This window comes from Mizuhopecten yessoensis, unplaced genomic scaffold, assembly GCF_002113885.1.
Source record: "Mizuhopecten yessoensis strain PY_sf001 unplaced genomic scaffold, ASM211388v2 scaffold10621, whole genome shotgun sequence".
Lineage (NCBI taxonomy): Eukaryota > Metazoa > Mollusca > Bivalvia > Pectinida > Pectinidae > Mizuhopecten > Mizuhopecten yessoensis.
The window spans coordinates 260,187-284,453 of NW_018408638.1; the positions used below are offsets into that span (position 1 = coordinate 260,187).

General features: G+C 37.0%; 1 protein-coding gene across 1 annotated transcript in view; it reads left to right on the forward strand.

The window, feature by feature from the left end:
• Nucleotides 1-16,164: 16,164 nt before the first annotated feature.
• LOC110461433 overlaps nt 16,165-24,267 on the forward strand; it is a 12,603-nt gene continuing 4,500 nt past the window's right edge. Inside the window, exons 1-5 of the mRNA XM_021514878.1 lie at nt 16,165-16,328; nt 18,463-20,304; nt 21,021-21,107; nt 22,729-22,850; nt 23,093-23,219. Of these exons, the coding sequence (XP_021370553.1) occupies nt 18,497-20,304; nt 21,021-21,107; nt 22,729-22,850; nt 23,093-23,219 (2,144 nt within the window). The 5' untranslated portion in view covers nt 16,165-16,328; nt 18,463-18,496. The remainder of the gene's footprint in view (nt 16,329-18,462; nt 20,305-21,020; nt 21,108-22,728; nt 22,851-23,092; nt 23,220-24,267) is intronic.

The following is a 24,267-nucleotide window of genomic DNA, read 5'->3' on the forward strand; positions in this document are numbered from 1 at the left end:
TCTTTATGTTGGTACTTTTATATTACCAACAATGTACCTGATGATAAATACAGTAGTGATATAGCCATTTTTCAAGCCATGCTACTTAATTATACACACAAGTCCAACAGTACATGTTCATTTGGGTGGCGGAAAAGGTGTTCTGTCTGAAAGGGTTGTTGTTATCCCTCTGATGGCACTGGTTTTCTCCCACCACGAAAACAACATGTGTTCCCTAATTAGTTAGGGACGTCATAATAAAAGCTGTACATAGCTTATGTTTGTTGTTGACAATGTACATGACTTAAGTCATGATTAATATTTTTACAAAAATCAACTGTCTCCAGCAAAACATTCAAAGTTGTTCATCCATCAACACAGTGCGCATGTACAGTATAGTCCAATATATGATATCAGTAGTTGGCCTGTGGTGGGATATATATAATAAAGAGAATTAGCAGTTTGGCCTTGGATTAAAAGGATTAATTCATAAAAAATGTTAGCAATCAAGTGACCGTCTGAGTTAAAATCGAACAAACATCCTGGCAGACACATGTCGACAAAATTACGAGAAACGGCGCGAAAGACAGAGAACAACAGAACTCGAAATTTACCTCACCAGACATAATCTCTTGAAGCTAGTGTAGTTGATATACTCTCTTGAGGTAAGTGTAGGTGACATAATCTCTTGAAGTTAGTGTAGTAGACATAATCTCTCGAGGTTAGTGTAGTTGACAAAATCTCTTGAGGTTAGTGTAGTTGACATAATCTCTTGAGGTTAGTGTAGTTGACACAATCTCTTGAGGTAAGTGTTGTAGTTGACATAATCTAAAGAGGTCAGTGTAGTTGACATAAACTAAAGAGGTTAGTGTAGGTGACATAATCTAAAGAGGTTAGTGTAGTTGACATATTCTCTTGAGGTAAGTGTAGTTGACATACTCTCTTGAGGTAAGTGTATTTGACATAATCTCTTGAAGTAAGTGTAGTTGACATATTCTCTTGAGGTCAGTGTAGTTGACATACTCTCTTGAGGTAAGTGTATTTGACATAATCTCTTGAGGTTAGTGTAGTTGACATAACCTCTTGAGGTTAGTGCAGTTGAAATACTCTCTTGAGGTAAGTGTAGTTGACATAATTTCTTGAGGTTAGTGTAGTTGACATATTCTCTTGAGGTAAGTGTATTTGACATAATCTCTAGAGGTAAGTGTATTTGACATAATCCCTTGAGGATGGTGTATTTGACATAATCTCTTGAGGTTAGTGTAGTTGACATAATCTCTTGAGGTGAGTGTAGTTGACATAATCTCTTGTGGTTGGTGTAGTTGACATAATCTCTTGTGGTTAGTGTAGTTGACATAATCTCTTGAGGTGAGTGTAGTTGACATAATCTCTTGTGGTTGGTGTAGTTGACATAATCTCTTGTGGTTAGTGTAGTTGACATAATCTCTTGTGGTTACTGTAGTTGACATAATCTCTTGAGGTTAGTGTAGTTGACATCATCTCTTGAGGTTAGTGTAGTTGACAAAATCACTTAAGGTCAGTGTAGTTGACATAATCTAAAGAGGTCAGTGTAGTTGACATAAACTAAAGAGGTTAGTGTAGGTGACATAATCTAAAGAGGTTAGTGTAGGTGACATAATCTCTTGAGGTTAGTGTAGTTGACATCATCTCTTGAGGTTAGTGTAGTTGACAAAATCACTTAAGGTCAGTGTAGTTGACATAATCTAAAGAGGTCAGTGTAGTTGACATAAACTAAAGAGGTTAGTGTAGGTGACATAATCTAAAGAGGTTAGTGTAGGTGACATAATCTCTTGAGGTTAGTGTAGTTGACATCATCTCTTGAGGTTAGTGTAGTTGACAAAATCACTTAAGGTCAGTGTAGTTGACATAATCTAAAGAGGTCAGTGTAGTTGACATAAACTAAAGAGGTTAGTGTAGGTGACATAATCTAAAGAGGTTAGTGTAGGTGACATAATCTCTTGAGGTTAGTGTAGTTGACATCATCTCTTGAGGTTAGTGTAGTTGACAAAATCACTTAAGGTCAGTGTAGTTGACATAATCTAAAGAGGTCAGTGTAGTTGACATAAACTAAAGAGGTTAGTGTAGGTGACATAATCTAAAGAGGTTAGTGTAGGTGACATAATCTCTTGAGGTTAGTGTAGTTGACATAATCTCTTGAGGTGAGTGTAGTTGACATAATCTCTTGAGGTAAGTGTATTTGACATAATCTCTAGAGGTAAGTGTATTTGACATAATCCCTTGATGATGGTGTATTTGACATAATCTCTTGAGGTTAGTGTAGTTGACATCATCTCTTGAGGTTAGTGTAGTTGACAAAATCACTTAAGGTCAGTGTAGTTGACATAATCTAAAGAGGTCAGTGTAGTTGACATAAACTAAAGAGGTTAGTGTAGGTGACATAATCTAAAGAGGTTAGTGTAGTTGACATATTCTCTTGAGGTGAGTGTGGTTGACATAATCTATATAGTTTAGTGTAGTTGACATAATCTCTTGAGGTAAGTGTATTTGACATAATCTCTAGAGGTAAGTGTATTTGACATAATCCCTTGAGGATGGTGTATTTGACATAATCTCTTGAGGTTAGTGTAGTTGACAAATTCTCTTGAGGTAAGTGTAGTTGACATACTCTATTGAGGTAAGTGTATTTGACATAATCTCTTGAGGTGAGTGTGGTTGAAATAATCTATATAGGTTAGTGTAGTTGACATAATCTCTTGAGGTGGGTGTAGTTGACATAATATCTTGAGGTAAGTGTAGTTGACATAATCTCTTGAGGTTACTGTAGTTGACATACTCTCTCGAGGTTAGTATAGTAGACATAATCTCTTGAAGTTAGTGCAGTTTACATAATCTCTTGAGGTTAGTGTAGTTGACACAATCTCTTGAGGTAAGTGTAGTTGACATAATCTCTTTAGGTGAGTGTAGTTGACATACTCTCTTGAGGTTAGTATAGTAGACATAATCTCTTGAAGTTAGTGCAGTTTACATAATCTCTTGAGGTTAGTGTAGTTGACACAATCTCTTGAGGTAAGTGTAGTTGACATAATCTCTAGATGTTAGTGTAGTATACAGAATCTCTTGAGGTTAGTGCAGTAGACATAATCTCTTGAGGTTAGTGTAGTATACAGAATCTCTTGATGTTAGTGCAGTAGACATTATCTATTGAGGTTAGTGCTGTTGACATACTCTCTAGAGGTAAGTGTATTTGACATAATCTCTTGAGGTGAGTGTGGTTGACATAATCTATATAGGTTAGTGTAGTTGACATAATCTCTTGAGGTGAGTGTAGTTGACATAATCTCTTGAGGTAAGTGTAGTTGACATAATCTCTTGATGTTTGTATAGTTGACATTATCTTTTGAGGATGGTGTAGTTGACATAATCTCAATAGATTAGGGTTTGACTTAATCTCAAGAGGTTAGTGTAGTTGACATACTCTAAAGAGGTTGGGGTTTGACATAAACTTGAAAGGTTGAGGTTTGAAATTATCTGACGAGGTTATTGTGTTTGACATGATCTTGAGAGGTTAGTGAAGTGAACAATATCTGAAAACATCTTTCCTAATGATATACAAATAGTCCAGATTAAAGTCATGTACAGGTGTTAAAAGACGAGTAGAACCTGTATACACTTAATAAAAAGTTACAGGTACTTATTCTGATTGGTTGATATTTTGGACAATACCTTGAGATTTATGAAGTAGAGCTCTCTGAAGTTTGCCTAGATGACATATTTCAGTTTTCGTTGTACATGTACTTCATTGCATTAGATGAGAAGACACAGATTGGTTTGTTAGATTTTGTATAGAATTAATGGTATAACACTCAATGACTTTGTTTGAGTAGTTGCATATTTTAATAAAATCTGAAAGAAGCATTAATTTTATACTCTGGATTCGTTGCATTTTTTTGTAGTATTCCTAATGTAGATGTAGTTTTGATATTTGTTACTTATAATGAGTTGAAGAAAATATTGTAGAATCAAGTAATGTCCTTGATGTTACAGTAAAAGTGTACTGCAGTGTACAATATTACCAGAATAATGTTCGTATCTACTAGGTGACTCCAAAAGTTTGTTTTTATGAATAAGTTTGGAAAGTAAAAACTGAGAAAGAAAGCGTTTTTACGTATATTTCATAATGTAACGTGTAACAGGTAACTTTGGTCAGATTTGATCATGTCTCATCTATGTAACAGATTTGATTGGATCATGTTCATCACATGACTTTAAAATAAAGTATTTTGTTTCCCTCTCATCCTAGTTCCCCCTGGTAATATTTTCTACATTTGGGCCTCTCAAGTTAAAAACATCTGTGAGAAAAAAAAATCCCTGAGTTTTGATTGATTAAAACAGAAAAATCAATGATTTATATTGTTATTGTGCTATCTCTGTAAAATAGTATATGTAAAACACGAAGAAAGATTTTTGGTATTTAAGTAAATAACAGGCGTACATGTATGTATTATATCTGTCTTGTGTATATGTTATGTGTATATGTAGACCCAAATGCATTGGTAAATATATAAGTATTTATTGTAATAGAAAGAATGGATGTATCCACATATTAATGTCTTAATATAAAGAATGTTTGCAATATATATATGCTGTCAGGCATGCGAGGATGTGTGCGTATGGGTACGAGTGTATGTGTGTACAATTATGTGTGGTATATATGTATGACTCAAGTAATATATTTGTCATTTCGAGTGTGTATATGATGTATTTATGAATACATAATTTGTAGTTAAATTTTACATAATTGTACACTGTTTATGTTTTTGTGTTTATGTATATATGTCTAAATTGCTAGGTACATTAGTATTTGTACTCTTTTTTATTCCCCCAGACATTCCTTGTTAAACTAATCCAAATTACACATGAAAAAAAAACATCATTCAAAGTACATGAATTCGGTTTTATCTAAATTTTAAGACACTATGGCAATCCCAAATCAATAAAGCAGAATTAATTTTTGGCATGTAAATGAATTTATAAATATAAAAATACCTTCAATATTTGAATATATAAAAAAGGAATAGTTGATGTAATTTAATATATCAATTTAATCAAAATAAATATTATCGGTATTGGATAAATGAAATATACGTATGAAAAAATGAATTTTGAGTATGAAAGAATGAATGGAAAAGAAAGAGAGAATGAAGAGAAAGAGGCCTTATGCATGAGGCTATAATATGTAAGAGGGATGATTCCGGGGCACCCCAACCCTGGCATCCCTCTCAAAGATGCTGGGGGAAATAAAACAATTTGAACCTAAAAAAAAATAAAAAAATAGTACATGTATTCCTGATCAATTATGTTTCCCTCAAGCTTTGCTGTTATTTATCTAAGGGAAACAAAGATTCATGTTTCCCTTTTTCAAAATGGAAAGAAATGTGCCAAATTTGATTTTCTTGTAAAACATACTTGCCAACTCTCCCTATTTTGGAGGGAGACCCAATTCGGACACTAAAATTGAGCATTTTCAACCACTGAATTTTCTATTCCTATTTTCTGAGCTCTGATGATTTCATTTGAAAGAACGGCTCTAGAGATGCCATTTAAAATGTTATTTTCATTTAGTGTGTAAATACACGCATTTTTGTTATGTTTTTAATTCTGAGCATGCGTTTACTCTCCATGGTTTGTTTTTAAAATGTTGGCAAGTATGGTAAAATTATACTTTACACAGAAATAATTGACTGTGACCTTGGCTCCATTAACTGAGAGAAAATAAAATTTGTGTCTAGATTTCACATGATGAACATACACAGTAACGATTACAATTAACTCCCTTGCTGAAAGTTGGAAATGGGTATTTGAGTATAATGATACTCCATGTTGCTGTAATCAGGGATAATTTAAAGTCATTGCAGTGCTATACATGGTTTTGATTTTTTTTCCATCTTTGCTTTTGGTGTGTCAATATTTAAAAATAATATTGTCTATTACACATAGTGCTAAAAATTAGAGACAGACATTGAGATTGAGGATGTTTGATAGGGTGCTTGTAGTTACATTTATAGTACACACATATGTTCTATGTTTACAAAGCAATTTATCATCAAGTGTAAAATAGGTTCTGCTGTTTAGGTCATAAAAATATAACAATGAGTTGTTAGTTAGAAGTTCACTTGCATATTTCACTTTGGAACAAAAAAACAAGGATGGCATATATTTGATATGCAGCTTATTATCATTGTTATTATTACTGAAGGAATCAAATGTCAAATTTAGTTCTTAAATCTATGATAATTTCCTGGATTTCTTTTCACTTTACAATTTGCCAAAACAAGACCGATTGTATAAACAAATTGATAGCAGTTTCCATTTTATTGGGAGTTTTGACTTTGTTTAATTTCTACAACTCATACTGCATCAAGAAAACTCCTTAAACTGTTAGTGAATAGTAGTTTCACATTAACAGTTTAGAAAGCATAATCACTCGACACATATTCACAAAAAGTGGTTTTAAATATTTGTGTCATGAACAGACATGAGTTGTTTTTGTGTAGATGTGATACCTTCTGACTTTGATGTAGGTTTCTGGATTTTGGTTCTGGATTGTGGTTGGTATTCCGTGGACTTGTACGCAAGGGTTCTGGATTGTGGTTGGTTGGTATTCCGTGGACTTGTACGCAAGGGTTCTGGATTGTGGTTGGTTGGTATTCCGTGGACTTGTACGCAAGGGTTCTGGATTGTGGTTGGTTGGTATTCCGTGGACTTGTACGCAAGGGTTCTGGATTGTGGTTGGTTGGTATTCCGTGGACTTGTACGCAAGGGTTCTGGATTGTGGTTGGTTGGTATTCCGTGGACTTGTACGCAAGGGTTCTGGATTGTGGTTGGTTGGTATTCCGTGGACTTGTACGCAAGGGTTCTGGATTGTGGTTGGTTGGTATTCCGTGGACTTGTACGCAAGGGTTCTGGATTGTGGTTGGTTGGTATTCCGTGGACTTGTACGCAAGGGTTCTGGATTGTGGTTGGTTGGTATTCCGTGGACTTGTACGCAAGGGTTCTGGATTGTGGTTGGTTGGTATTCCGTGGACTTGTACGCAAGGGTTCTGGATTGTGGTTGGTTGGTATTCCGTGGACTTGTACGCAAGGGTTCTGGATTGTGGTTGGTTGGTATTCCGTGGACTTGTACGCAAGGGTTCTGGATTGTGGTTGGTTGGTATTCCGTGGACTTGTACGCAAGGGTTCTGGATTGTGGTTGGTTGGTATTCCGTGGACTTGTACGCAAGGGTTCTGGATTGTGGTTGGTTGGTATTCCGTGGACTTGTACGCAAGGGTTCTGGATTGTGGTTGGTTGGTATTCCGTGGACTTGTACGCAAGGGTTCTGGATTGTGGTTGGTTGGTATTCCGTGGACTTGTACGCAAGGGTTCTGGATTGTGGTTGGTTGGTATTCCGTGGACTTGTACGCAAGGGTTCTGGATTGTGGTTGGTTGGTATTCCGTGGACTTGTACGCAAGGGTTCTGGATTGTGGTTGGTTGGTATTCCGTGGACTTGTACGCAAGGGTTCTGGATTGTGGTTGGTTGGTATTCCGTGGACTTGTACGCAAGGGTTCTGGATTGTGGTTGGTTGGTATTCCGTGGACTTGTACGCAAGGGTTCTGGATTGTGGTTGGTTGGTATTCCGTGGACTTGTACGCAAGGGTTCTGGATTGTGGTTGGTTGGTATTCCGTGGACTTGTACGCAAGGGTTCTGGATTGTGGTTGGTTGGTATTCCGTGGACTTGTACGCAAGGGTTCTGGATTGTGGTTGGTTGGTATTCCGTGGACTTGTACGCAAGGGTTCTGGATTGTGGTTGGTTGGTATTCCGTGGACTTGTACGCAAGGGTTCTGGATTGTGGTTGGTTGGTATTCCGTGGACTTGTACGCAAGGGTTCTGGATTGTGGTTGGTTGGTATTCCGTGGACTTGTACGCAAGGGTTCTGGATTGTGGTTGGTTGGTATTCCGTGGACTTGTACGCAAGGGTTCTGGATTGTGGTTGGTTGGTATTCCGTGGACTTGTACGCAAGGGTTCTGGATTGTGGTTGGTTGGTATTCCGTGGACTTGTACGCAAGGGTTCTGGATTGTGGTTGGTTGGTATTCCGTGGACTTGTACGCAAGGGTTCTGGATTGTGGTTGGTTGGTATTCCGTGGACTTGTACGCAAGGGTTCTGGATTGTGGTTGGTTGGTATTCCGTGGACTTGTACGCAAGGGTTCTGGATTGTGGTTGGTTGGTATTCCGTGGACTTGTACGCAAGGGTTCTGGATTGTGGTTGGTTGGTATTCCGTGGACTTGTACGCAAGGGTTCTGGATTGTGGTTGGTTGGTATTCCGTGGACTTGTACGCAAGGGTTCTGGATTGTGGTTGGTTGGTATTCCGTGGACTTGTACGCAAGGGTTCTGGATTGTGGTTGGTTGGTATTCCGTGGACTTGTACGCAAGGGTTCTGGATTGTGGTTGGTTGGTATTCCGTGGACTTGTACGCAAGGGTTCTGGATTGTGGTTGGTTGGTATTCCGTGGACTTGTACGCAAGGGTTCTGGATTGTGGTTGGTTGGTATTCCGTGGACTTGTACGCAAGGGTTCTGGATTGTGGTTGGTTGGTATTCCGTGGACTTGTACGCAAGGGTTCTGGATTGTGGTTGGTTGGTATTCCGTGGACTTGTACGCAAGGGTTCTGGATTGTGGTTGGTTGGTATTCCGTGGACTTGTACGCAAGGGTTCTGGATTGTGGTTGGTTGGTATTCCGTGGACTTGTACGCAAGGGTTCTGGATTGTGGTTGGTTGGTATTCCGTGGACTTGTACGCAAGGGTTCTGGATTGTGGTTGGTTGGTATTCCGTGGACTTGTACGCAAGGGTTCTGGATTGTGGTTGGTTGGTATTCCGTGGACTTGTACGCAAGTGTTTGTGATAGTGAAATAATAAATGGATGTGTATTAATTAGAGAGGAAACACGTTGATCCTTTGTGTTTGTCTTTAATTGATTTCCTTCTTTAAGTATCGTTTATTTTGATAGACGATCATGGTTTACCTTTTTGTATGCCATCATTTGTCATGCGGTAATGTAATAATATAACAGTTGTTTGGATTTGATAATGTCTGCCTCAAAATCCATATGACCTCCAACAAATGTTCTTGCAACTTTGCTTGCAATGCATCAGTGTTGTTATATACGTAGTTATTTATGCATGGAGATATCTTTTCGCAATAAGGGCGAATTCATCGTGACAGTGAATATTAGTACACGGTTTACCCTATATCGTAATTACAGGTGAAGGGCTAAATTTACACTTGGCGCATATGGATGTTATCAGTGTAGGGCAAATATTTCTCAGTAAATAATATTACTTCATTTGGGAAGTTAATATTCACACCATTGAATACCAAAAAAACCAATATCACCACTCTGGTATGAACACATTCACAGATCCTGTTAAAAAGGACATTATCCGTCCTAATGAACACTTCCGTGGCTGTACACAACGTCCCTGTGAATGTATAGCTCCAAACAAGATATGACCTTGGCAGTAGCGTCAAACAAAAATGTAAAACTTTAGAAAGTATTGCCAATGCATACTCAACATATAACTGCCATCCATTGATGGGAAGAATGACTATAACATAAGTTACACCCATTTCTACCCCCTTACCCCCAGAATCTGTAATTACATTCTATATAACAATGTACATAACAAAATGGCTACCATTTTTTCCTTCATTGAATTACAAGGAAATAGGTCTACAAAATATTGATATGTTACCCATGGCACAAACAAAACAAGTTATTTATTCAATTTCTGTATTTGTGAAGAAAGGTTTATAAATAATAAAGAGTGATTTGGAAAAACGATACTTTTTGCTGCTATTTGACCTTTGACCTTGATTTGACCTTTAGAATGGAGGTCAAACTGTAAACTGTATATACCAAAATTTTAAGTGATCCATACATGATCTATATATACCATCTAATTATTCATATGAAGATGATGAGAAATGATATAGCTCTTTCTGTACCCCTACCCCCTTTTTTCTACAAAAAAAATCCAGTTAATTTCCCAGAGGGGTGGCCAGCTAAACCATGCTCTAGAAGGTCCATACTGATAAAAAATAAAGTCATACTTTGACAGCAGGGGGTGCTCACTTAACCCCTCTGGCCCCTGAGGTACAAAGGATGTAGGATAGAGAAATTCTACCCTTGGGTTTTACCAAATATGAAAATCCCCCGGGTGGAATTTCCCTATCCTACACCCCTGAACATGAAAGAGTCTTAACATCTAGCTGACAAGTTGGTTTTGACGACGTCATCGATTTTTTGCATGACTGTAGAGTGTGTATTTTGACTGACTGGGTTGGTTTTGACGACGTCATCGAGTTTTTTTTGGCTTGCGTTAGTTTACGATATCTACATCGGGTTTTACCATGACTGTAGAGTATTCATTTTGACTGACTGGGTTGGATTTGACGACGTCATCGAGTTTTTCGGCTTTCGTTAGTGTAGGTTATCTAGACGAGTGGTTGGTTGTGATGACGTCACCGAGTTTAAGCATGAATGAAATGTATGTATTGCGACTGACGGGTTGGATTTGACCCTGTCATCTGGTTTTTTGCCTTCGGTCAGTTTAGGTTATCTAGCTGAAGGGTTGGTTGTGATGAAGTCATCGAGTTTTTCGGCTTACGTTAGTCGTATACGTTATCTAGATGACGGGATGGTTTTGACGACGTCATCGAGTTTTAGAATGACTGTAGAGTGTGCATGTTGATTGACGGGTTGGTTTTGATGACGTCATCGAGTTTTGGCATGACTGTAGAGTGTGTATTTTGACCGACTGAGTTGGTTGTGACGACGTCATCGAGTTTTTCGGCTTACGTTAGTTTACAAAAATAGGCAACAAGTAACCTTTGTTACGCTGAATCGATGATTTAAAAATGTTAACGGATGGCTGCTCTCTGACAGTATTTGATAAATCGTTCCATAGTCTTATAGAAGAAGGAATAAAGGATTGGAATGAACTAGACAGACGGAAATTGGGAACAGTGTAGTTTTCAGTATTTCTCAAGTTGTAGCTATTGCGTTCGCATACTTTAGGAGGAAGAATGTTAGTTAAATAAGAAGGTGTTTGTTTATTATGGAGTTTGTACATTAGGGAAAGTTTCTTAAGTTTTCTTCTTTCAGATAGAGGTTCAAGTTGGGATTCTTGATACAGTGATTGTTTACTAGAAAAAGAGGGTAGGCCAGTAATAATTCTTGCTGCTTCAAGCTGAACTTGTTCAAGTTTAGTTAGATCTGCCAGAGAACAACCATCCCAAACTTCACAGGCATATTCCAACACAGGCAACACAAATACTTTATATATTCTTAACAAAGTTTTCCTACTCAACAGTAATTTAAACTTTCGTAGTACTGATACCTTTTTCATGCATGTTTTTTGAATTTCGGAAATATGTAAAGACCATTTTGCATCTGCACTAAATATTACGCCTAAATGTTTATGACTTTCAACACAATTCAGAGTCTCAGTACCAAAACAAATCTGTAAAGGAAGTATATTTCGCGAATTAGATATAAATAACACATCAGTTTTCTGTTGATTAAATTTAGTAAGCCAGTCCCGTGACCATTTGTCAAGTTTTTCCAAATCTCTGTTTACACACATTTCAATATCAGCATGAGAAGACGAAGAATACATCAAAGAGGTATCATCAGCAAATAAGCGTGAAATACAATTTAAATTATCAACAATATCATTAATATAAACCAAAAATAACAGAGGACCTAACACACTTCCTTGTGGTACACCAGCATTTGTGTAACCTATATTAGAATACACACCTTTAACAAGAACCTGTTGTTGTCTGTTTGAAATGTAATTTTTAAACCAATGTAGTAAACCATCTCTAATACCATAAGCATGTAATTTATGTAAAAGACCCCTATGCCAAACTCGGTCAAAAGCCTTCGATATATCACAAAAAATTAGACAAGTATGTTTTTTTTCTTCTAATGAACAACATATATTATGGTAAATTTCTATTAGCTGATGGACAGTGGAATGATGAATCATAAAACCAGATTGTTTTTCGTAAAATAAAGAATGATCAAGGAAAAAATTATAGATGTGTTTAAATACAACCCTTTCAAAAACCTTACCTATACAAGACAACAAAGTAATTGGTCGGTAATTTGACACCAAGTGTCTATCACCCTTTTTGAACAGAGGTAAAATAATACCATGTTTCCATATTTCAGGGAATATTTTAGAATTTAGTGACATATTAAAAAGAATTGACAATGGCTTACATATAGAATTCGCTGTAAATTTTAGCATATGATGACTTATAGTATCATGACCAGATGCTTTTCCTAATTTCAGAATTTTCAAAATATCACATATTTCATCACTTTCAACCACAATAGAATCAAGTACAGAATCAGTTCTGGAATCAAAACTGGGTAAAGATTTGCCAATATCATCTATGTTTGAGATAGAGCTAAAATAATTATTTAGAATATTTGCTTTCTTATCATCATCATATTCAATATTTCCATTGCAAGGATTAACTAGAGGTGGAATAACCTCCTGAGAACCCGACTGTTTTAATAATTTACGCACTAGTCTCCAATATGACTTAGGATTACTGGTATTAAGATTATCTATAATATCACCAACACTATTATAAAACATTTCTCTTGCATATTTTTTCATATTATTAACCTTATTTCTTTGTCTTTTAAATTTCTCTAAGTTGGATATGGACTTAACACGTTTAACGGCGTTATGTAACCGGTCTCGTAACTGAAAAGCTTTTCTTAATTGGGAATTCATCCATAATTTATCACGAGGTCTTATATAAACTGTTTTTTTGGGTATACATTCTTTAGCAAGTTTCAAAAATTGATCAGTAAATTCAACACATGCTACATTAACGGAAATAAAGTTTTGAAAAAATGTAGGCCACTCAAAAGTTTCTATTAAAAAATTTAACCTATTAAAATCGGCATGTTTATAGGCCCAAATTTCTCGAGTGTAGGTACAAGAGAGATTAACAGGTATAGACAAAAATGCAATACATGCATCATGATCGCTTATATTACGATCAATCGGAATTACATACGAATCAGTACATTTGGTAGGGTCAGTTAATAAAATAGGATCTAGTAAACTATTTCTGGTTGTTCCACGCCTAGTCGGCTCATTAATAACGTTAGTTAAGTCCATTTCCAACATGACTTGGTGTAAAATATGATTACGTGATAACGTTAGCATATCTACATTTATATCACCAACAATAATAACATTCGAAGTAATTTCTAAAGCTTTTTCATTCTAATACTTAAAATTCTCCCAAAAAGGGTGACGTGAATTTTCTGGTCTATAAACGGTACATATTAATACACTATTGTGACCTAATTCTACCTGTATCCAAATTATTTCTCCATCCAGAAATTCGAGATCATTCCTCCGGACACATTTTAAGGAAACAGAATAATATACTAAAATACCACCACCGGAGAAATTTCTGTCTTTTCTAAATGGTTCCACAAAACCCGGTAGAACTAGTTCAGAAGTAGGTACATACTCATCCAAATGAGTTTCATTCATACATAAAATATTGAATTCATTTGTAATATTTTCAATATATTCTACTTTATTCCTTATACTTCTAACATTCAGATGAAATAGAGATAATTCATTTACTGATGGACCTGGATTAGTTTCTACATCCATGTCCAATATAAGTAATAACAACAAAATATGGCAAAAAAATATGTTTTGAAACTGTGACTGTAAGCACATCAACATGAAAGATGCTACGCTTGCTTTAACACTAGATATAAAAAGAGTTTTGTAAAATATGTGTTCATTCGATATATAATCAGTATTTATGTGTATTATACTACGTATTTTTTTAAAACATGATCCTCCATAAGCTATATTATAAAAGCAACCGATTTAAATCCTGTGCGATATTGCTGACATATCACCGATTAACCATTATCAAAAACAACATATTACACAGGATTCCCCCCGGGAGCGTCTAAAGAAAACATAAACATGTAACACCTGTCAAAGAAAAGAACTTCTTTGTATGTACGCATGAATGACTGCACGTGCCAAGTAGTCGATCTAAGGTCAAGATAGGGTAAACAGAGAGAAAGTTGACAGGGGAGATAACAGAGAAGTAGAACGGGTTGGTTTTGACAACGTCATCGAGTTTTAGCATGAATGAAGAGTATTTATTACATTTTTGCAAGTGAAACAACGGATTCTATCAATTTTATAAAACTGATATCTTTCACATTGTGACAAATATCAACTTTTTGGTATTGACCAATCATAACGGTATCTTCTATTCGCTGCATTCAAATGCAACGAATTTTTTTGTTCAGATTCAAATGAAGCGACGGTAGAATAAATGGTTGTTATGGTAAATGATTGGTGCAGACACTTAAGTATTTACATAAATATACAATTAATAACATTTGTATAAGCAATCATACCAGAAAATAGCAGAAAACGTCGGAATGGTGTTAAGTATCCCATTCAAAATGGCGCGCAGCCTTGTCGTCAAGCGTGACGTCATTAGAATATGGCGCTAATTATTACGCTTCTGATTCCCACCCTTTTATAATGCATTACATTTTTCATGTTTTATGCTTTAAAAATGCAATAAATAGAACATATAATGGTGTCTTTAGTAATACCAAATATAATTTATTATTTCACTCGCGTGGCTAATATTTTGATATGTTTCAATCGTGCTGCCCACTCGTGTAAAAATATCAAAATATTAGCCACAATCGTGAAATATATTTGTTATTACTGAAGACACCATTGAATATCCTCTATGTTGGTTTTGGTTTTTGATTAAGGCTTGATCGAGTTTTGGCATGACTGTACAGTGTGTATTTTGTCGGGTTGGTTTTGCAACTCTACAAGTAAACAAGATAATGTCCAGAATTACCACCCTTTGTTCGTAAATAATTTTGGTTTAAAATATATTTTGGTCAATTTTTACAGAACATTTCATACAATATAAACATCAGAGAAAAACGTTAAAAAATGTAATTTTTCTTACAAATTTAGTATTTTATATTATGAAATTAATTAAATTATTTACTTATCGATATTTTAACGCCAAAATAGATATTTTTCATCCAATATTCATGCTGAACGAGCTGATACGCATGTACGGCGCTGTTTTGGTGTCATGTTTGGTGTCATCCTGTTAGGCATGTAGGCATACTTTAGGGGAAATTTAGTATTTTTTTTCGGTTTTTCATACAATTCTGTAATAAAAAAATATAAATATTCAAAAGATATTCGGTTTTTCATGTCCGGTAAAGCGCATGTACTTTTTATAATATCTGTGCGACGAAATATCACGTTCATAACGTCTTAATGTTGTATGGTTGGATTTATTGTGTCTGGAAAGATTTGCTTTTCACTGAAAAATGACACCACACTGCTTACATGGTAATATATCCGTCGTCGTTTTGTTAGGCGTCGCTGTCGAATAATCATTTGATAACTGAAACATCTAAAAATTACAAAATTGTATGAAAACCGTACGTAAATACTAAATTCTCCCAAAGGTATGACTACATACCTAACAGGATGACACCAAAATACAAAACATGACAACATCGCCCCCAAAAATTGTACCTAGTACCTATCTTCAAATAATTAAAGATAGGTACAATTATTTGTACCTATAGGTTCAATCACAGACTTAGATAACAATGTAACGGTACAGGATAGCCCAAAATGTGTCGCATCTGAACGGCCATCAATTTCTTTGATGATTGAACCTATCTTCAATTGAATGGACCCTGTCTTCAATTGGATTGTACCTATCTTCATTTAGGTGATTAGAAAGGTGCAATTATTTGAATATAATATTATGTTAAATTTGGCGTTCCATACTGGTTTATTCTTTTTAGACGCCAAATCATCTTTTTGCTTTTCATCTTTTATCATGTATCATATTTCGAAGCAAAGGCTGGCTTCCATAATAAGTCTTCAATCTCTATTTCAGTCTCGAATCTCGCCCCATTGTGGTGGAGCTCGTACCCCTTACTCCCGGGCGCATCTAACGCAACTGAGACCTCATCGTGTTCCTCTTTGGGAGAAAGATGAATATTTCCCGCCACGTTGTCATTTTACCGGAAGTACTTGCTCCTGTTATTGGGTCACGTGACCCGTCAGAGCTGTCAGAAAGTGCTAGACGAGAGTAGGACTACTACTCTTGTCCCCAGCATCTCCGCGTTTCGGAGTGAAAAATCGGTCATATAAAGTCTATTTGTGTACTTCACATGCAACAGACATATATGGTAAGTAATTATGGATGTTATTGCATGAAAATAATACGTCATTTCATCTTTGAATGGAGACCGCAGTTTCTGGAAAGGGAGGGGGGAGGCGGTTGGGTTGCAAGTCGAACTAGGTTACTACAGAACAGTACAGTATATTAACAGTATAACTGTATATCAAAATTTCCTGGATTTTAAGAACGGGCCTTTGTGTTTATTGCTGTCGTATACATAAACGCCGTGGTCTTTCCGCAGGCCAGTACTCGCTCGGATCAAAGGATGTAAACAGTCCAGCCTAACGGGCNATTACAACTCCTTTTCGCTCCTTTTCGTGGTTTACCCCTACCGCAGCCTAACCGCCCCATTCATCACCTGAAAGCAACACTACGGTCCGTGTTCAACCCTACCCTCCTCATTCTCCACGTGGTTATCACCTAAAACACTGGTCAGCCTGACATGTCCCACTCCCAATCGGTTACAGCCCTCAACACTTCAATCTGACCCGCCCCACTCTCCACCTGTGATTATATATATCTCCCATAATATTGGTCAACCTGACCCGTCCCGTCCCTTTCTCCACCTGATTACCTCCCACAATACTCGTCAATCTGACCCGTCCCACTCTCTACATGTGATTATCTCCAACAATACTGGTCAACCTGACCCGTCCCACCCTCCACCTGTGATGACCTACCACAATATACTGGTCAACCTGACCCGTCCCACCCTCCACCTGATTACTTTCCAGAATGCTGGTCAACTTGACCTGTCCCACTCTCCACTGGTTATCGCCCACAATACTGCAGTCAACCTGACCTGTCACACTCTCGACCTGTGATTACCTCCCACAATACTGGTAGACCCGGCCCGTCCAACTTTCCATCTGTGATAACCTCCCACAATACTGGTCTATCTGACCTGTTCCACCCTCCACCTGATTATATTAACTTCCACAATATTGGTCAACCCGACCCGTCTCACCTTCCACCTGGTTATATAATTACCTTTTATAACTTATATTGTGTTCAACCCCACAATCCCTTCTTACCCAACCCTCTACTTCATGCCAATGTGTGTATTTAGAGGACTTGCAATTGGTTTACATGATGTAGACTAATCAAAAAATGTCATTCAGACATTAATGTCTACTGGGAAAAAGTTTCCTCTATTTTATTTGAGATCAGTTGACATGATAGGTAATTAATATTCAACATTCACTAAAAATGCCAGCAAAATATATGACAGTTACCTATTTTTACAGGTTTTTCAGACCCTGGTACCTATTAAAACTGAACCATGTTCAGGAACTTGGAACACCCCTACTCCAATCGTCGTAATTGCCTCATTTGTTCATGTTAAGTCATCTGTTGTCTGAGGCATATATATCTCCTATACTCTTTCACTTGGAGGTATGATATTTGGTATGCAGTTGGTACCTCTTGGGACGGAAGGGTTTCACATACCCAAAATAGGTCACAGTTACCTATATTTTGACCCCTGACATCTGCAAATGTAGCTCTGAAAATTTATCCAGAACACATCTCCTACACTCTTTCACCTAGAGCTAGCAAGTTTGGCGTTTGCAGGTATCCTGGAATGTGTAAAGTACCAAACATAGGTCGCAGTGACCTTTATTTTGACCTATGATTCCAATCAATGAAACAGCTTGCTTATGACATATATATACAAGTGACACTATTTCACATTCAGAACAAATGTGATATGCAGGTGATATATCTTGAATAAAAGATGATCAATTTGAAAAGTAGGTCAGTGCAGACTGTATACCTCTAACCCCAATAATTGAAATGGTTCGTCTGTGGCATATAATTATAAAGGTCAGTGTAATTTATCTATGGCCCAATCCATTGAAAAAGTTATGGCTATCATAAATATAACTTGCTCCCAGCAAAATATTCAGTCATAAGAGAGATATTGTTAATGTTCTTTTGTGTATCAGCAATTCAAGCTTTTACAAAGTGTCTTGTATCAATATGTGTACAGTTTGGTTATCATTACTGGTTGAGAACTATGGATTGTCTTGTAACACTTTGCCTTTGTATAGTTCTGTTAAATATACATTGTGTTATTGTATTATGAAAGCCCTTTTGTTGGTACATATCAATATTAATTACATTATTTTTTTCATTTTCAGTTGCCTATTAGAGCACAGCGAAGCTCTATGCTTCATGCCAGAGGGTAAGTCTTCTGCTGACTATCTCAGACATGGATCAGGTCCTACATCCACACCTTTGTCTTTCCATCCTGGCTACAGTTCTGAAGTAACCCCTTGGAGTGGTGATGGCACCCCCTCCAGGGATAGTAGTAATGAACCCATCAGCCAAGAATGGAGACAAGCCACACACCAGAACAGCGCTCGTATACCTGATCATTTTCTAGAATCTGCACCTCCCCTGTTTTCAGCTTTAGATTCAGCAAATTTTTACACAAATTTATCATTTGATCAGCTTGATTTAGATGAATCCACATCAGTAACCAGTCCATTTTCCATTCCTATCGGACGACGTGATTCAAGTCCAAACTATGGCCTTTCTCCTTCTTCTCTTCTCTACAAATACTCCAACATTGCAGGCATGCCAGAGATGGACAACAGAACAGTTTTGTCTTCTGTTCATGATGAGGCAAACACAATAAACTCAACCACCACAGCCGCAACTCATACATGTAAAAAGCCAGTTAGTATTGCAATGTCGGAACATTCGACCATCAGGAGCCCTGGCCAAGGAGCTGAATGTAACCTGACATCAGGCTTTCCGATTCATGATCATACTACACATATTACGGATGCAAGTCAAAGCCAACCTTACAAGTCCATGTTTACGAAATCGCCAGGTTTTGACACCACACACTTTCCCACGGCAGCTGATGCCATATTTCACATGCACGCTTGTGACGACCAGTCTTTTGCCGACTCTGTTGACAATCTAACCCCCTTTCCGCCACACAGTTCTGGTATTCAGGATATGGACACTTTAGATATTGCATACCCGCAGAGAGCACTTAGAAAAGTTGCAGAAAATTTTCAACGCGACCAAAATGACCTTATCTTTCCAGCTCAAAAGAAGCCAGATGAATCGTTGTTTTCTGCAAGTACTAAACAAGACAGCACTTTCCAACAACCATTTTGTCCGACTGTAGATGATATTGGCCCTAATTATTTTGACAGCTTCTACGACAATCCACAAATTTTTCCTGCAAGTTCTTCTGATTCTGCTCCCACCTTTGGACAGCAAGTCTTGAACAAAAATTACTGCTCTGAAACGGACTCGGCTTTGTTGGACGTTTTCTTCCAGGAGGATTCAGATTTGATGTACGATGATAGCAGTCAAGGTTTTCCAATGAAAAACACCATGGATGCCTCTGAATATGTTGAAGTTGATAACCCAAATGCTTTTCATGGGAATAAGAAATATGTTAGATCTACATTGAACCAGCATGTATCCCGTCCAACAAAGCTACAGACTGCAGAGTCAACAAAGGTAGTAGCGGAATTACTGGCGGGACTTCTGGACGATGTAGATGTTCCATATTACATGAATGAAATCGAATCTGGTGTAACAAGCACACCAGATGGGAAAGAAGTGTCTTTTCTCTGTGAGCCATCCAGTTTGTCTATGGCAAACTCCTGGATTCTATCTGATGAGAAAAATGGTCTAAGGACAGACAGAAATCAAGTTGATATGGAACAGGGATTTGAGCAGAATAGAGACCATCAGGCAGAGAACAGTGAAATGGCATTCAGTTCTAGTTGTTCAGATTCTAATTCTATTGTTTCTTCTATTTCTTCGTCATTTCCTTGTCAAAGTGCATATTGTGAAAGTTTTAACAAGGCTATGAGACTTCCAGCACCGCCTCCCCCTCCTCCACCACCTAGAATACCACCCCAGAAGGCAGTGACAGACACACCCACTCATCCACAGGCTGTGGCAGCTGATGTGGAACAGGATAATCTCCACAGGAAACTAACCAAGATCATGTAAGTTTTTTTACATTGTCTATGCGAAGAATAGGAGAGTTAATGTAGACACATTGGCGTCTGCATCCTACATACACTTCAGGTTTAAGTTTTTGAGTAAATTTTTTTTGCAATGTTATTTCACCCCACCTAATAGGCTGTTGACAATTTCAAGGTTTAGGCATTTTTGTAAAGTTTATGTAAAGTGTAAGCAATGTGTTGAACCATATTTTCTTATTTTAGGGTCCAAAAACAGCTTTATAGGGCTTGGTTAAAGTTTTTGAGAAAACTTCAGGTTAAAGTTTTTGAGAAAACTTCTGGTTGAAGTTGTTGAGACAGTGTAAGACTATGATCAGGTTGAGGCATTTGTATGGAGTGTGAAGCAGTGTGCTGAACCATATTTTCATAGTTCAGGGGCCAACTTGGTTAAAGTTTGTATTCATTTGAATATATATGCTGTCATTTTAAAAAAATGACCTTCTGTAAAGGAATTTTTTAAATTTTGTTATATATACACATTTTAAAGAAAAATGTGCTAAATATGAATTTGAGTTAATTTGGGTAATGCTATTTATAGATGGAAACTTAAGAAATATCATTGAAAAACATTAAAAATTGGGTCTAATAATGAGTGCAATCATTTAAACTTTCATGGCAAACTCTGCTTTACCTCTTGGCGCAAGAAGATCATTTCAGTAAATGTAACATTCAGACCAGATGATGATTGTAATTTGCAGAGAGGAGGGAACGAGTGCCGAGAACAGCCTAACCCTTGTGTGTCTGCACCATAATCAGGTGGTTCCCCTCATGCAGGAGGGACCTTGGTAAGTATTATATGGCAATAGATTTATAACTGGGAAGCTTATTAACCACTATTGGTATTTAAAACAATAACATTATCAATGTTAAAATCAGTAGACGTGAATACCACAAATTCTCTAAGGGGGATCGATTCAGAAAAGATTTATTTTTACTGTTTCTCAAGAAAAAGTTTTATTACATGCATCTGATCAAGAAAAGTTGAGTATGTCGGTATTCAGTACACAAAACGCTGGTGTAATAGGGTTGAACATATTCATCCACTCGAGATGTGTACATTTGAATAGAGTCAAAGACTCAAAAGTGTCAAAAACTTTTATTAGGTGATACACCAACTTGTATGTATGGTGCTAGGCATGTCTCCAATTTTTTCCCAAATGCCTTTGTTTTTTCGTGAAAACCCTCATTACAACAAAAGCTTATTTAAATGATTACTGAGGATGTTAGAAGATGCCAATCCACATTTCTCTTTTCATGCAGTAAAAAAGCATATATATTTTTAGCTCACCTGGTCTGAAGGACTGCAGTGAGCTTATGCCGTGGCGCAGCCTCCGTCGTCCTCCGTCGCCAACTTTTTCTTTAAAACCTATCTCCTCCTAAACACCAGTGAGGATTTCAACCAAATTTAGTCTGAAGCATCAGTAGGGATGGGCAATCATCATTTCTTAAATAAATGAGGTTGGTTCGACCCCTGTGGCCATGGGGGTGGGGCCCTGAAGGGGAACTTAGCTAAATTTGCTTTATAACGCATCTGCTCCTAAACACAAGTGAGAATTTCAACCTAATTTAGTCTGAAGCATCACTAGGGGAGGGCAATCACTTCTTAAATAAATGAGGTTGGTTCGACCCCTGAGGCCATGGGAGCGGGGCTCTGAAAGGGGACTTAGCTAAATTTGCTTTATAAGGCATCTCCTCCTAAACGCCAGAGAAGATTTCAACCAAATTTGCTCTGAAACTTCATTGGGGGAGGGCAATCATTCCTAAATAAATGAGGTTGGTTTGACACCTGGGGCTAGGAAGACTGGGCCCCAAACAGGAAAATTATCTAATATTTTGCTTTAAGACGCTAATGCCCCCTAATTGCCTGAGTGGATTGTACAAAATTTGGTCAAAAACATTATTGAATGAGGTTGATTTGACCACTGCGGTCCTAAGAAATGGTACAGTTAGATTGTCATATTCTATGGTGTAGATTTCATAAATTGTTAAAAATTGGTTTCTAGGTTTAGAAAAGCTTATAGTTGAATGAAAATTAAAGTATTGTCTAATTACACCCTGTAATATAACATGTTACTTATTTCAAAATCTGTTAACATGACAACTTAATGGAGGCCCCTGATTAGTTGAAAGTCAGATATTGTGGTCCCAGTCGGGTTAAAACATAGATCTTGTCTGGTTTTTGAGTAAATTTCATATAAAGATGTGCTAATGCATTCAGTTGTAATGACTTAAATATAAAACCAGGTGAGCGATACAGATCCAATGGACCTCTTGTTTCTAGATTTTCAAACTGCTTATCATAGTTTGTAGAAATTATCGTATTCTGCTTTGCAGCTTTAGGCATTTAAGTATTTGTTGTTTGTTTACTTTATGCCCGGCTACATGTGTTTGATCTGTTCCTTGTAGCTGTGGACTTGTGGCTTTAGCGATGGCAAAAGATTTGATGGAGAGAACTGATGTTTCATTTGAGGATATTCTTGCAACAAGTAAAAGCAGAGGATATACAAACCGTGGCGAGATGTTCTCTGGTAAGATCATTTTTGGTGAATAAGATAGCAGGTAATGATATCATGTCATGGAAGACGGGTGAATTGTTAAAAATTCTGTTTTGAGATGAAAATAAAAACATCAATTTGCTATCTATACTATCACATACATTGTGTTAAGTTTATTGGAACTTGTCAGATGAGTTCCTTCAAAACATCATCTAAAAACAAATAAATTGATGATAAGAAGTGTCCATATGTTGTGTTTTTGACCAATATTCTAGCCTTTGACATGGGAGCCTTGGCGAGGGAGGTGTATGGCTGTGAATGTGAAGTCCTGGACATGGAGACTACCGGATCCAGAGAGCTTCTCCTGCGCCATCTGGTGGGAGGCAACATCTGTCTTGTTCCGTATCCTTATTTGATTTATTTTCCGTGTGTTTAAACCCTCATTGGTTGGTAGATGAATCTTTTAAAATTAATCAATTTTGATTCTTGAAAAAATTGTTTGATATTCATATTTTAAATATTAAAAGTCAAATGCATAGTTTGTAGTTGTACACATTTTGTGAATGGCATGCGGTGTACATAACTTGTGTTGTTTGTCCCCTTCAGTAACCTTTGTTTTTTTTATTTTCTTAGAATTAACGATTTTGACAGCCAATTAATTAGCACCCCTAAATTTCAAAATGTTCACCTGTTCATTACAGTAGGCAGTGTTGCACAACTGGAGTCATTATAGGAAATGCTACTATATGCTTTCTTAAAGCACACTCAAGTAAAGCTCTCGCCAAGAGTGGCTTACTAATTCTGTCAAGAGAACGAAATGACGGACCAACTTCCATTCGGGGTGCATGCGCATAATTCAGTCTTGCATGCTTCTGCTATATAGTTTCGCTATTGTAAATAGAAAGTAGAATCTCTGACACTCACCTCTGGGTTACATAAAGTCTTCTGATACTCTTCTCTAAATAATAATCCATACTTTAAATAATTGCTGAAAACAAAATGTTTAATCTCTGGTGTTCTAAAAAATAAAAAATAAAAATACTTGTTTTTAACCGATCTCTGGCGCCTCTAAATAATGTTCAGTATATTGAACGTTTTAGAGTATCCTGTTGAAGTTGAAGTGTTCGTGAACTAGGTTTGAGCGTTTTAGCGCAACTCGGATTGAGGTCTGAAGAGTGTTACGCGTGTGAAACACATATGATTTGAGAAAGCACATGCTTAGTTTGATAACGGTAAGGTAGCAGTGTACAGTAGAGGGTTGTGGCCATGGGTGATATTTTTGTTAAATGGCTAACCCCTGTATAATGATATGTAAAAAAAATATAAAAATGAAACTGTACTAAAATTGGTATAAGCATGATGAAGTGGGCTATGTGAGCTTCACATTTGTAAAAAAGAAAGAAGATTTTTTTGGTTCGAGAATAAAATTTTGGCCATAATCCGTCGTCCG